The sequence below is a fragment of the Dendropsophus ebraccatus genome, chromosome 6, assembly GCF_027789765.1.
Source record: "Dendropsophus ebraccatus isolate aDenEbr1 chromosome 6, aDenEbr1.pat, whole genome shotgun sequence".
NCBI lineage: Eukaryota > Metazoa > Chordata > Amphibia > Anura > Hylidae > Dendropsophus > Dendropsophus ebraccatus.
This window is the reverse complement of record NC_091459.1, coordinates 23,739,535-23,754,862: the sequence shown is the minus strand read 5'-3', so window position 1 is coordinate 23,754,862 and position 15,328 is coordinate 23,739,535. Positions and strand designations below refer to the sequence as shown.

At 41.3% G+C, this 15,328-nt stretch overlaps 1 protein-coding gene across 2 annotated transcripts in view; it reads right to left on the bottom strand.

The window, feature by feature from the left end:
• The window catches only part of BCKDHB (branched chain keto acid dehydrogenase E1 subunit beta), a 143,674-nt gene that overhangs the window by 75,007 nt on the left and 53,339 nt on the right, over positions 1–15,328 (bottom strand). For both annotated transcript variants that reach the window (XM_069974689.1, XM_069974690.1), the window contains exons 5-6: positions 14,328–14,483; positions 11,603–11,711 (exon numbers count right to left, since the gene is read on the bottom strand). In XM_069974689.1, the coding sequence (XP_069830790.1) occupies positions 11,603–11,711; positions 14,328–14,483 (265 nt within the window). The remainder of the gene's footprint in view (positions 1–11,602; positions 11,712–14,327; positions 14,484–15,328) is intronic.

The following is a 15,328-nucleotide window of genomic DNA, read 5'->3' as shown; positions in this document are numbered from 1 at the left end:
CACCATCTGCAGAAATGACAACGGTCTGGAAAACGGAATTAGCAAATACTCTCGCCACTTCCTTTCACCATAGCAACCATTGATGCAAGTCCTATTCATTCCTCCATCACATTCTGCATGTCACATGGGGTAAAATAAACTGCACAAGAAAAGGTCAAAAGACATCACAGAAGGCTCTCCATTACACGTCCGAGCTGGAGAATGTCAAGGTGACTCATCGTTCCTCCCGATTCTTTATCATTACATCCTTATTGGCAGAAATGAGAATGCAAACCATCTCCTAACCAATCTCCTCTAAATCAGAACAGCAGGAATAATGCAGCCAAGTGATGAAAGCTTGATGTACTACAACTTGATTCAAAGTTTCCTACAAGTTTGAAATCTCGCTTCAGCATCGGCTATAGGAACGGCCCTGGCAAACTGTACATTTGGATGATATATCTCATTGCAACATGAGGCATCGATTAGCAGACAGAACATTGGTTGCAGACCGCAGGGTTTATAGTTCAAGTGTAGGATTACGCTGCTGAAGCTAACTGCAAGAAGATGCACAGAAAAGATCCCGCTCAGGAGGTACAAGGTTAACACAGCACTATAGGTTACCCCCTCCTGACTGCAGGGAGACAGACCTTTGACAGATCTCAGGCCTAAACTCTGAGCTATATCCGTAGTGCTCTAGATGCATATCACATGGCCTGGCCAGCTGGATAGAGGAGATGCCATTGTGTACCTCATGGTACCTTCCCTACTCCAGGCTGTTCTGTGCTGTCCTGCCCTGTGGTGAGTCTGTCCATAAGACTCTTGTGACCATGCCCCGCCCCATTGTCCTATAAAGACATTTACAGAATCACCACAGGGAAGGACAGCACAGTCTGGAGGAGGGAAGTCTGGTTTTAGCTCTATGAGGTAGACATGGAACTGCTGTCAGTAAGAGCTGTAAGTACACTTACTTATACTGTACACTGAGCAATTTTACTATAAAGTGGCCAACCCCTCTTTAATTTAGACATGGCTGCAATATAGCTCTGTACACAGTACAACTTTGAGAAGAAATCATGAAAGATATCATTCAAAGTTATATAAACGCCCGTATCTATACCCTTATTTATACCTAACAATAGCACACTAGCAATGGAGATCAGAGTTAAACCCCTCAGCCAAACCAGCAAACTTTAGCAGGGTTAGCCAATGAATTAATGTTTATAGGGGCCTCCTGACTCTCCCCCGACCACTGATGTCAAGGAAAAGAATTGGGTATATTGGATTTCAATTGCCAAACCCTATTGTTCTTAGAAAGATAAGCTGTCACTGGGTTACCCCTCCTCTCTCTACTGTGAGCACATGAACATGTTCCGGCTGACCAAGTTCATCCCTTATTGGTGGCTGTTTAATTTATGGCAGGGGGATGCTTTCAGCAGGACAAGGCACAATGCCATAAGGCTTGGCTCCAGGAATATAACCAGAGTCGTCTTTCCCATTGGGTTGGGGAGGCTAGGTGGGGGCCCATGGCTTATAGGGGGCCCCCCTGCACTCTGAACTGACTGTATAACACTGACTAACAGACAAGGGAGCAATGAGCAATGTCATTCCCCCCACTTACTAAATGCTGTGTTTCACAAATCCCTGCACGATGAGATCTGGGTGGACCAACGCACTGCACGGAGAGGGCCTCAAAAGCAGTGAGAGATGGCGGGGTCGCAAGGGGGGGGCAGTTTACAGCGATGCCCAGGGGCCCATAATGCTGGTAAAGGGGAACTCCAGGTAGAGGTTAAAAAGAATTAAACCAGAAGCATAAACCATTACTTACCTATCTAACCCAGTTTTGAAACTACCAAAAATCCATTTGTTTTGGGGGATTTTGTTCTGTTTTGTGTTTCTGCACTTCCTGGTTGAGCAGTTGTATACAGTACTACAGGTTCCAGAATGCAATGCTTTTCCTCAGCTGTTCATCAGAGTTCCCCACCCTTCACATTCCCCGCCCAAATCTATAGCTGTGTTCACACATAGCAGTTTCATTGTGTTACTGAATTATTTGCAGTACTTTATCATTTCTCTACCTGTAACACCACACAGCACGCTGTATTCTCTACCAGTAACACCACACAGCACGCTGTACTCTCTACCTGTAACACCACACAGTACACTCTACCTGTAACACTACACAGTACACTGTATTCTCTACCTGTAACACCACACAGCACGCTGTATTCTCTACCTGTAACACCACACAGCACGCTGTATTCTCTACCTGTAACACCACACAGCACGCTGTATTCTCTACCTGTAACACCACACAGCACGCTGTATTCTCTACCTGTAACACCACACAGCACGCTGTATTCTCTACCTGTAACACCACACAGCACTGTATTCTCTACCTGTAACACCACACAGCACTGTATTCTCTACCTGTAACACCACACAGCACGCTGTATTCTCTACCTGTAACACCACACAGCACGCTGTATTCTCTACCTGTAACACCACACAGCACTGTATTCTCTACCTGTAACACCACACAGCACTGTATTCTCTACCTGTAACACCACACAGCACGCTGTATTCTCTACCTGTAACACCACACAGCACACTGTATTCTCTACCTGTAACCCCACACAGCACACTGTATTCCCTACCTGTAACACCACACAGTACACTGTATTCCCTACCTGTAACACTACACAGCACGCTGTACTCTCTACCTGTAACACCACACAGCACGCTGTATTCTCTACCTGTAACACCACACAGCACGCTGTATTCTCTACCTGTAACACCACACAGCACGCTGTATTCTCTACCTGTAACACCACACAGCACGCTGTACTCTCTACCTGTAACACCACACAGCACGCTGTATTCTCTAACTGTAAAACCACACAGCACGCTGTATTCTCTACCTGTAACACCACACAGCACACTGTATTCTCTACCTGTAACGCTGATATTGGAATAAAGATTTTTTTTTTTTCATTTTTATGCACATATTATGATCAAGCATCTGTTATCTTTGAAGTTGAGCCCCACAATAAGGCTCTGATCCTCTCTGCCGTTTAGCATCATTTACTTGTGTTACTGCATCATCTTTGTGAATACGCTGCAGTACAGCAATGACACTCCAGCATGTGTAAACACAGCCCTAATTTCACTGCACACTTCTGCACAATCAGAGAAATCAGTGCAACACCTGCTTCTGGCCGGTCAGAGATTGGGGGATCCAGCCGCACCTCCTGTGACATCACGCCCTGCCCCGTCTGCATCATCAGCCTGTACATAGCAAACACACACAATGTGAGACAGAGGCATGGAAGATTTGTCTCCTAAGGGGGGAGAGCAGAGGGAGCAGGAGACAATGGCATTTTTCTTCACTTCCTGGATTTCTATCAGCTACCAGTGTGGCAGAACCGTACAGATACAGCAATACATTATATAGTAACATCTATATAACTTTTAATGTACTTTTAATAGAAAACAAGTTTTTCTTATCCGGAGTTCCCCTTTAAGACGGACCTGAATAGGACAGGAAGTTTTCCTTATTTCCCTGGAGCTCAAGGATAAGGGGGGAGATTTATCAAACTGGTCTAAAGTGAAACTGGCTCAGTTGCCCCTAGCAACCAATCAGATTCCATCTTTCATTCCTCACAGACTCTTTGGAAAATGAATCTGATTGGTTGCTAGGGGCAACTAAGCCAGTTTCACTTTACACCATGTTTGATAAATCTCCTCCAAGGTATAAGGGCAGTGTACTCATATTAAAAAAAAAAAAAAGGGCAACTGCAAGAAACAATCTTGTCCACATAGGCTAATATTCCTGCAGAACGATTATAACACCTTGTGTAATCTATGCTATTAAAAAGCAATCAATTGTACGCTGAACGGCCCTATGTAGCATATGGCTCAGGTGGGTGCACGTCCTCAGGCTAGCCAGATCCAGGCTCCTTGCAAAAAAAAACAAAAAAAAAACAAAAAAAAAAAAACAAGATGGCAGCACTCCAATATACGTGGAATAAATGTGTGCCTTCATTAAGCCGCCATGTGCAACAATTATCTCGCAATGAATGAGATCTTTTGTTTGCTTGAAAAGACGATGCACATGACGTTTATGCCATGTATACTGGAGTGCCGCCTTCTTTGTTCTTTTTATGCTATTAAAAAAATGCTGAGGTTCAAACCGACTGCGTTTGAGCGTGGTAATAAAACTACCCTAGCAGTGTGATAACCCCTGCATATAAGTAGTAGGATCTCGCTGAATATCTCGAGACCACGTGCAGACATAACAGATTGTTCTCGCACTAGATAACACAAGACTTGAGAGTGCCGGACACGGCAATGTGGGAGGCTGTGCATCGCAACAAGAAAAGCCGAGAACATCTGTCAGGACTGTCTAGTGCCGACCCTTCGGAAAAGGGTCAGCGCATGACACTACATCAGAACACCAGATGCAAAGGACGTAGCCCATAAAATTAATTACATCTATTTAGTGTGTGACAATGCTAGATACAAGCAAAAAAAAATTAAAATAAGCAGACTCCCATGATAGGTCCTCTTTAAAGTTATCAATAAACCACAAAATATTGGTATTGTTATCCACAGAGTGATATTACCATCTACATAACAATAAAATGTATTTAGAACATTAACGCCCTTCATGACCGAAGGTCATCAATGAACGGACGTCCAGGTCACAATGAAGAAGCGCTCTTCTCTTCGCTTTCTAAGAGCCAGAACGCTTTTACTTTTTCACCTACAGGGCTGGTTGGGGCGTCATTGATCTCTAATCTTTATTGATATTATAATTGTGTAAAAGAAACATTTTGATTGCTTTATGTTGATTTTTTTTTTTTATTCTATTCAGAAAAAAAAATTAACAAAAGCGAGTCTTTTTTTCCCGCTTTTCGTTTGCGCCGTTCACCGTGCAGGAACAGAAGTGTTTAATTTTAATAGATCGGACAATTCTGCACTCTACGATATGTAAGAAGTTTATTTATTTCACATATTTTTAAATTTAGGATGGGAAAGTGGTTAATTTAAACTTTTATTGGGGGTTTCTTTTTTAAAAAAAAAAAATAATAATATTTAAACCTTTTATATTTGCCAATCCGACAACACGGAGGTAAAGAGATCTCCTCCGCTTGCCAGGAAAAGTGATTGGGATCCCGATCAGTCAGTGACAGGTGCTTATCCTGTCACTGACTTCCTTAAACGCCACAATTGCTCTGCATCGCAGTGTTTAATGGTCTGTTTACATGGGACGATAAATTGCTCAGTCGATCGTTAAATGATTTTGAATGGCCGTTTTTATTCAAACGATTTGCTTTTAGACAAAGCTATAAATTGTTTTGTAGAGTTCTCTTTGCGATCACTTTTAAAATCGCTCATCAGATCGAACACTCCTCCCAAAACCACCCCACACAACAGGTGAAGTCATTGAAAATCCACGGAGTGATCAAGACGCCTTCAACGATGATTTCGTCCGTGTAGAAGGTTTAAATGACAGGCAGCTGCGTGATAGCGGTTGCCTGTCATTACCTCCGGCGCCCAAAGCAGTCCTGTATACATTAAAAGCCCCTTCACTGCAGGAACGTACATATACGTTCCTACTGCACGAGGCATGTGCAATAGGATTTGATGGGGTTAAACAACAGCATAATCATACACTACGGCACTGACTACTGTACCTTATCTAGGTAAAGCCAGACTACTTATCGACGTAAAGCTTTCCGTTACTATCGGCGCTTTTCTCTCATGCACTGTCAAAGTCTATTTAAAATATTGATTGAACAGTGGAGATGCGAGGACTAACCATGAATCACTTACAATAATTTCTCACAGATCATTGCAAATGGCACTGACCTTCCCTTTTTTTTCCCTTACGGATAACACCGTGTTCATGTGACGTGTTTAAAAGCAATGTAATTATTTTTAGACAGCAAAATAGCAGATCGAGCTCACGTCCATATTAACTATTAAGTGGTGAAGCAGAAACCCGTAGAGCTCAAACAGCCATTCGGAGCTTTATGACTGATGTTAATTTACTACAGATAGAGGCTAAAATTTGATTTATATTCACAGAGAAATTGAACTAACATAGCCTCAGGCCATGAGGAAGCGCATGTAGCGCAAAACTATTGTTGCCTTTATCGTTGGCAACTATGACCGAGAAGATGGAATAAACGTACTGGATTGTAAGGGAGTGCCCTCTGGAACTTCCGGCGCAGAACACTACCTTGTGGAGGTGTCCGAGGAACAGCACCCACGGAACCCCATCAGAACCATTATTTAAAGGGCTACAAAAAAATGGCTACCTTCTTCCAGAGACAGCACCACTCTTGTCTCCAGTTCAGGTGTGGTTTACAATTAAGCTCTATTTATTTAAATGGAACTAAGTTATGCTGGGTTTACACGGAATGATAATTCGCCTGATCATACGATTAACGATTTCGAAGTAACGATTTATTTTTTTATAACGATCAGCGTTTAGACGGAACAATATATCGTACGGAAAAATCGTTTTGCGATCGCTTAAGCCTATCTCGCACATAAGTAAAATCGGTGAACGACTGTTTACACGGAACGATCTGCGAATTTTTTGCGAAGACGATTTTAGAACATATTGTAAGATCAAAATGAATGATTTCTCGCTCGTCGCTTGATCGTTCGCTGCTTTACATGTACGATTATCGTTCGAATTTGATCGTTATCGTGCAAATTCGCACGATAATCGTTCCGTGTAAACACAGCATTAAAGACCCCAACTCAAACTGGAGACAAGAGCGGTGTTGTCTCTGGAAGAAAGTAGCCATGTTTTTGTAGCGCTGGATAACCCCTTTAAGGTAGAGCTTAATGCTGCTAGCCAGGACATTGGCATTGAATTAAAATACCCTGTTGTACCAATTTGTAAAATGGCACCTGCTGTATGGCCTGTTATAGGTCAATTTGACTTAGATTCCCTTTATTGGAAAGAATATTTAAGTTATGGAAAATACATTTAACATGTACTGTATATTTCCTTGTTCCCCCTTTTGTTCTACTGACATTGCTCATATGTGTGCAATGAATTAATGGTAGGATTAAAGGGGTTGTCCAGCGAAAATCTTTTTCTTTCAAATTAAAAGGGTACTCCAGCGGGGGGGGGGGACCCGCATCGCGGTGTTCCGGTGCCCGGTTCCTGTCCGCTTCCGGGTGTCTGACGCGGGCCCAAGACGTGACTTCTCAGGTCTGCTCAGCCACTCAGTGAAGGAGGCGGGATCTGAGCGGACTTGAAACGGATACCGCCTCATTCAATGAGTGGCTGAGCGGACCTGAGACGTCACGTCTCGGGCCCGCGTCAGACACCCGGATGCGGCCAGGAACCGGGCACCGGAGCGCCGCGATGCAGGACCCGCCGCTGGAATCGGGGAGGTGAGTGGACGTCTTTTCCCTCAGCCACCTGCTCCCCGATCCCAGCACAAAAGTGCCCCCCCCCCTCTGGAGTACCCCTTTAACTGGTGTCAGAAAGTTATATAGATTTGTAATTTACTTTTATTAAAAAATCTAAAGTCTTCCCATACGTATCAGCTACTGTATGTCCTGCAGGAAATGATGTTTTGACACAGTCTGACACAGTGCTCTCTGCTGACATCTCTGGCCGACACAGGAACTGTCCAGAGCAGGAGAGGTTTTCTATGGGAATTTATAGAAAACCAAGACAAAGTTCCTGTCTCGGCCAGAGATGTCAGCAGAGCACACAGTGTCAGACTGGAAATAAAACATCATTTCCTGCAGGACATATAGGAGCTAATAAGTATGGGAAGGCTTAAGATTTTTTAATAGGAGTAAATTACAAATCTATAAAACTTTCTGATATCAGTTGATTTGAAAGAAAAAGATTTCTGCTGGACAATCCCTTTAACCTCTTGTCGACCCAGGGTGTAAGCTTATGTCATGACGCCGTTAGGGGGGTTCAGAAAAGGGTCACACTGATGCGATCGTGGAGAGGTGAACCCTTCTTCTGACAAGGCACTGCTATGATGCTAATCCTTGCTTGGCAATAGTTTCCTATGGGCTCCAGCAACCTATAGTAATTGAAAGCATATAACATAGATCAATGCAGTACTTGTACTGCATTGATCTCTATGAAACATCAATGTATTGTTATATGGGAACTACATATTACTGTAAAAAAAACTCCCATCCCATAAAATTCCATAATAAAAGTTAAAGTCAAAAAGTGAAAAAAGTGCAAGTGCTATGGGCTTTTAAACACGAGAAGAAAAAAAAAACAAAAAGTGCAAACATTTTAATTGACCTGGTGATCAAATAGTTAATATATATTTATTTCCCAGTCTTTCTGTAATGGCTCCTCCCAGAAGTAAACATTATATTGTATAGGAGATTCAGCGAATCAGGAATTTAAAATGGAATCTTTCACATATGTGACTGTACTGTCTATGTGTTACTGTTGACTTGCTATAATATAATAATAAAAACCTAATAAAAATAGATTGAACAAATACATGTAGCATATAATACACTGTAAAATGAAAAATAAAGGGGACAGACATGCTTCGCCGTGCGTCATAAAAAGACAACCATTCGACTGTGAAATCACAGAGCGATAAATATTACACATTTTTGGTTGAAATGGTGAATGAATTGGCTGAGAGGATACAAGGCTGACTGACCATGAAATCCCATGTCAGTAAAACGTCTAGTAATACCTTATCACAGCTGTCATGACAAGGATTTCTGCTACAACTCAACCTAACTAAACAGCTTAACAGATGGAAGGCTACATACGCCTTGTCAAAGTAGTGTTTAACACAATTTATATTATATATAAATAATATACACAATATTATATATTATATACACACACACACATACACATATATATAAATAAATAATATACACTATATAAAAATGTATAATATATATATATATATATATATATATATATATATATATAAAAATGTATAATATATATATATATAAATATATATAATATACACTATATATTAAAAAAATGTATGAGATATATATATATATATATATATATATATATATAATATATATATATATATATATATATATATATATATATATATATATATATAATTTTTTATGATTCATATTTTGAATATCCAGGTCGGATTATACAGTGTTAGTAGAGAATAACATGCCAACAAAACCAACATGACTGTGTGTACAGAGTATAAAACATCCCTCATGGCCACCCACATAGCAGCACATATATAAATACCAGAAACACAACAAATTTACGACTTAAAAATTAAGAACTAGGTAGGCTGGGATCACAATACGTTTTTTCATGCTTTTTTACAACAACAACAAAAATGGATACATTTGTGTGTATCTGTTTTGATCCGTTTTTTCATTGACTTCTATTATAAAAAAAAAAAAAAAAAAAAAGATCGAAATGCATCCGTTTTTTTTGAATGTACACAAAACATGGTCGACTACATTTTTGTGTATGGTAAAAAAAAAAAAAACGCGTTTGATTTTTTTATAATGGAAATCAACGATCAAAACGGAGGCACACAAATGCATCAGTTTTTTCATCCGTTTTTTGTAAAAATGCATGAAAAAAATGTAATGTGAACCCAGCCTTATTTAGTTTTAAATATTTTAGTATATTAACTAAATTTTTGTCTTTTTAAGTGTTGTCCTTTAGTATCCTGGGAAGCAATAACAAAATTGGCTCTGCTGCTGACATTTATAGACTCAAATTTAGCTAAAATTTTACTGAAACTCTCCAGTCCCTAGAACTACTGTACATGGCATAGAATGGGAATAGAGTCTTTAAGTACAAATGTATCTAGACTACCGCTCTGGGCTATTGTCCAATCACATCAGGACCTTGTCAGACAAACTCTTCTTCAAGACCAGACTAAATGGTTGTCAATGTGTCTACCAGTCAGCACATGAATTACTACTGTTAGCTTTTAGATTTTACTCCAGAAGATTGTTAAAGGGATTATCCAGGGATAACATTTTTCTTTTAAATCAACTGGTTTCAGAAAGTTACACAAAATTGTAATTTACTTCTATTAAAAATTCACAACTTTTCCATACTTATCAGCTGCTGTATGTCCTGCAGGAAGTAGTACTTTCTTTCCAGTCTGACACAGTGCTCTCTGCTGCCACCTCTGTCCGAGACAGGAACTGTCCAGAGCAGCAGAGATTTTCTGTTTCTATGTATTTATTAAATTTTTTCAAAGTAATTTTGCAGACAAAGCAAATTTTGCAAACAAGATATACAATTAATGTAACATGTTATGTAATTAAACATAAGAAGAAACCAGGGAAAGGTAAACATAAATAATAAAGAAAAACATATATTCAAGCAATATTTCCGTAAATTATTCACAAAAGTTAGATAAATCTGCATGTATTATGTTCATACATGTATTGTAATATGTTCATAAACAGTTAGAAAAAACAGCTTAGTAAAATATTTAGAAAAGAATTAAGGTGAAAAAAGTGGACTGATCGTCCACGGTGACCACATCTCTCTGAATTTTAGAATAGATTTTCTATGGAAATTTGTCGCTGCTCTGGACAGTTCCTGTCATTAACAGAGGTGGCAGCAGAGAGCACTGTGTCAGACTGAAAAGAATCCATAACTTCCTGCAGGACAAACAGCAGCTGATAAGTATGGGAAGAATTGAGATTTTTAAATAGAAGTAAATAACAAATCTATATAACTTTCTGAAACCAGTTGATTTGAAAGAAAAAGATTTTCGCCGGACAACCCCTTTAACGGTTTCTAGATTACACATTTCTGTATTAAGGCCCTATTCCACGAAACGATTATCGTTCATAAACTCGCTCCAATGACAGCTCGTTACCGATCACTAAACGTTTTTTTTTTTTAGCGAACGATAACACGTGGGAACGTGAACGATATATGTAGTGTAACGATTATTTTGCGGCCGTTACATGGTCGTTTAAAACGTTCGCCGGGGTGATCGTGACCATACGACAAAGCTACTTTTTTTAAAACCTTTTTACGAACGACTAAAAGATTTCTAATTTTACGAACCGATTAGCGAATTATCTTTCAAAGACCAACAATTTTTTTTCGACCTGCTGAAAAACAATGTTGAACGACAGTATAACTATTTCGCCTTTGTCCGTCGTTCGCTCGTTTACACCAATTCCGCGAAGCGATTACCGTTAACGAGCGGTCGTTGAAGCGAGTTTATAAACGGTAATCGTTCCGTGGAATAGGGCATTTAGACAAAGAAAAAAGAAAGCATTCTCCTTGTCCTGAAGAATATTCTATCAGCGAGGACATGTACAGTACTTTTTGACTTTTATTACTCCCACATTTAACTTATACAAAAAGAAAAAGCATAAAAAATAGAATCTTAATATAAAAATGCAGATGACTAAATCAGTAACGGCAAGTCCAAGGAAAATATGGATAAGCCAGGCAGGTTGGGATGGCCAAAGCACACAACTGCTGCCTTAACTTTAAACACTTGCCTTCAACCATGTACCATTTATTTCTAAATAAGCGAAGCCAAAAATGTCCTCACATGCAGCCAAAGCATAAATCCAGCCATATGAATAGACGAATAACCCCTCAGTACATTACCTGCGGCTCTGTACAGTATTTTGGGCTCAAAGAAAATACATGGGTTTTGATCTTCGATGCAGGATAGCAGCAAGCCCTTTGCTTGGATTGGACTTCTAGGTATGACCACCTACAGTACATAGAAGACAAAAGGTCAGCGTCAAGGTAATATAAACATGAACAGAACCGAGGAGCTGGCAACAGACTCTGGCAGTATCGTATGTCGAGTATGTATTGTATTGGAAGCTAAAGAGAGTCTGTCCACCTCTCCAATAATGCTATAGATAACAATCAAACATTCTTCTATGAGAACTGAAAAGCTGTACAGTAGGTCTAATAATATCATTAAAGGAGAAGTCTGGAATTTGCTGAAAGTAAGCAGCCTGCAGGGGAAAATTGATTTCTAGTAACAATTTACCTCTCTATGTGCCCATAGTGAGTGGTGGGAGCGGCAGCGGGACTCCCGCCGGGCTACGGTATCTCCAGGGCAGTCCACATCATGACTCGGCTGATGGACTGGCTGCTCAGCCAATCAGTGACTGGGGCGGGACACCGCTCCAGTCACTGATGGACTCAGTCCATCAGCCGGGCAGGCATTCTAAACCCCCCCCCACACACACACACCCCGGAGTCATGATGGCGGTGGGGGTCCCGAGACCAGTCCTGTGGCTCATCGTGGGCAGGGGGGAGATAAGTTACTACATGAAATCCATTTCCCCCCTCCCCCTGCAGGCTGCTGGATTTTAGTAAATTCCAGACTTCTCCTTTAAAATAAGGTTTCAATGTCTACATATTTATATAGATATTTGAATACAAAAGTCAAACACGCGCGTTTCAGTTTTATAGCAAAGACCAAAATGCCTGGCTGGGTGCAGCTTTTTTTTTCAGGACTACTGGAAGCAAGAACCATGGTGATCAGCATGATGGTGGCTAATATTTGAAAGTGGCTGTGCCTTATGAGACTTAAAATAAAAGGGAATCTGTAACCCCAGCCCCCGGGGCTGAGCGCATCCGACCCCATGGTAGAGCCCCCGATACTTACCGGCTCCCACTCCTGCTCCAGTGATTTCCCTCCGGCCGTGAGACTTATCTCTTCTCATTCCCATATTGAGCACTAAGACCATCGGGTGGCAATTTGTCCGCAGCGGGAACGGCTTCAGGAGCAGGTAAGTATCAGGAGTTCTACAGGGGGGTCGGATAGGCTCTGCACCAGGTGCCAGAGTGACAGGTTCCCTTAAAGGGCAACTAACAGCTGGATGGTGAGAAAGTGGTAGTTTTCTTACCTTCACCGTCAGAAAACTTTTCCTGCCATTAATACAATAATTAGGCTATACGGTGCGCTGGGATCGGACCACAGCACTGATCCCTCCATCACTATATGAATATTCATCCGGCGTTCTGCTGTCATAAGCAGCTGGAGTGATGTTAGTGCAGAGGGATGGGTGGATTGGTACACCAATGGTTGCAGTGTGGCTCTTAGTGCCCCAAACCACCTAATTAACTTATTAATCATACAAAGAATTGCAGGAAACTGGAGCTAAGGATGAAGGTAAGAAAACGCTACACCCGGCACCAGCACCAATCAGCTGTTCGCCTTTGCAATAAGTGGGTAAAAAAAGGCGGAATTTACTAGCGGAGTCACGAACGAATGATATTCATTCTTTGAGCGGAGAGTAGAGGCAGGATAAGCAGAACGACCAGTGGAATCTGCAGCTCAGCTACCATTCAGGTGAATAGGACATGAGCTGCAGTCACACATCGCCACCTCTATATGATGAAAAGAGACAAACTGTTCACTGTGTATTGAAGCGCCAAATATCTGAGCACTGTGGGTGCCGAGTGTCGTCAAGCCCCCCCAATAAGTTACTGCTGGGCTATCCTGTAAATATCGCATCTGTACATTTTGCCCAGAAAGACCCATTATTATCAATTCTATTTTCACTTGTTAGGTACAGATTTAAATGTAATATAGTCGCTATGTAACAACTTAAAGTGTCGCTGTCGTTATAACTTTCAAATGCTAAATCAACAGTAGATGAGATATAAAGCAAGTTTGCAAATTACAATTTTTTTAATTATCATGGAAAACACGGCACTTCCTGTTTTCTGACTCTTTTTTTTCTCAGGAAACAGGAAGACCTATGTATCCCAGGCCACCTGAGCGCTCACAGAGAGAAGGCAGTCATGTGATTGAGGGACACATTGAGACGTGACTTTCTGTATTGGCCAGAATTCCTGGGTTTAGTCTTTTTTTTCCAACCAGCACAAGTCAGAAAATCTGCCTTCAGGATACTGGACCTGGATTTCTGGTAAGTATAGCCTTGTTTTACAGCATGATAACAAAAAAAAAAATAATGACTGTAAATTGCAAACTTGCTTTATTTCTACTGTTGATTTAGATTTTGAAGGTTATAACGACAGTGACACTTTAATTCTGCATTAATCTATTGAGAAATATTTGACCACCCAGCAACCTTTTGATCCAAAACTAAATGAATGGCACTTGGCACTTCTAATTTTACAGTCTTATGAATCTGAAACTGCACAAAAGTTGCAGAAAATATAACAATTCTGACTTCTAACTGAAAGGCAATCCTTCTATCAGGCGTCTGTACTTAGATCTTGAATCAGGGCAGTTTTGTTTGAATTGCTTTTCCTTATTATTTTCGTAATATATATCTACATACAATATTTACATCTATAAAGCACCAATACCCGTGTGTGCAAAGTCATATGTTGATCATACCTTTATACCAGGACTGTGAGCAAAAAAGGCCTCAGGACTTTGGGAATGATAAAGTGCACCATGGCCGACACAACCCCACGGTGCTCTAATGGTCAGGCTCCCACAATTGAAAAGGTCACCAGAACGGTATCGATATTTCGCGGCTTCATTAACAATCTGCCAAAAAAGGAATACAAAATTAGTACCAACGTGTATGGGAATGTGTGTGCACCAGTGCTTAAAGGGACTCTGTCACCCCCAACCCCCCCTCCTCCAAACCGTAAACTAGAGTCATCTGTATGTAGGAATAAGGATTCCAAATCTGTAATTTGTAGCTTTCTACTCCTTTGTATTTCCCCGCTGTAATCCTACACACTGGGCATGTTGCTTGATAGAGAGGACGACTTAGCTCCAGAATAGAGAGGACGACTTAGGGTCCTATTCCACAGCTGGTGGGGCCCGATCAAAAATGTAAACGAGCGCCGATCTGCTAGATCGGCACTCGTTTACTGGGCCTACAATCGTTTACTGAGCCCGATAATCATTTAGTGAGGACTGCAGGGACATCGTTACCGATGTCCTTGCAGCCCTTGCTTAAACACCATACATTACCTAAGCATGTTGCAGGTCTTCTCCTGTGCTCCTTCTTCCTCCCGTTCCCGCGTGCAGCATCAGCTTTGGTGCGGCCTGTCTGAGCTGACAGACTGCTCAGCCAATCACTGGCCGCGGTGGTGCTGGCTAGTGATTGGCTGAGCAGTCTGTCAGCTAAGACAGGCCGCACCAAAGCTGCTGCTGCCTGTGGGACCGGGAGGAAGAAGGAGCACAGGAGAAGACCTGCAACATGCTAAGGTAATGTATGGAGCTTGTGGAATCGTTGGTTGCCTGCCGTGCATCGCTGCCCATGATTTTAGGTTTGAACCTAAATAAACAATCAGCCAATGACACGATCATCGGCTGATCCTTGCCTCTATTCCACCGAGCGATAATCGGTCAAAACTGGCAGATTCGGCCGATTATCGCTC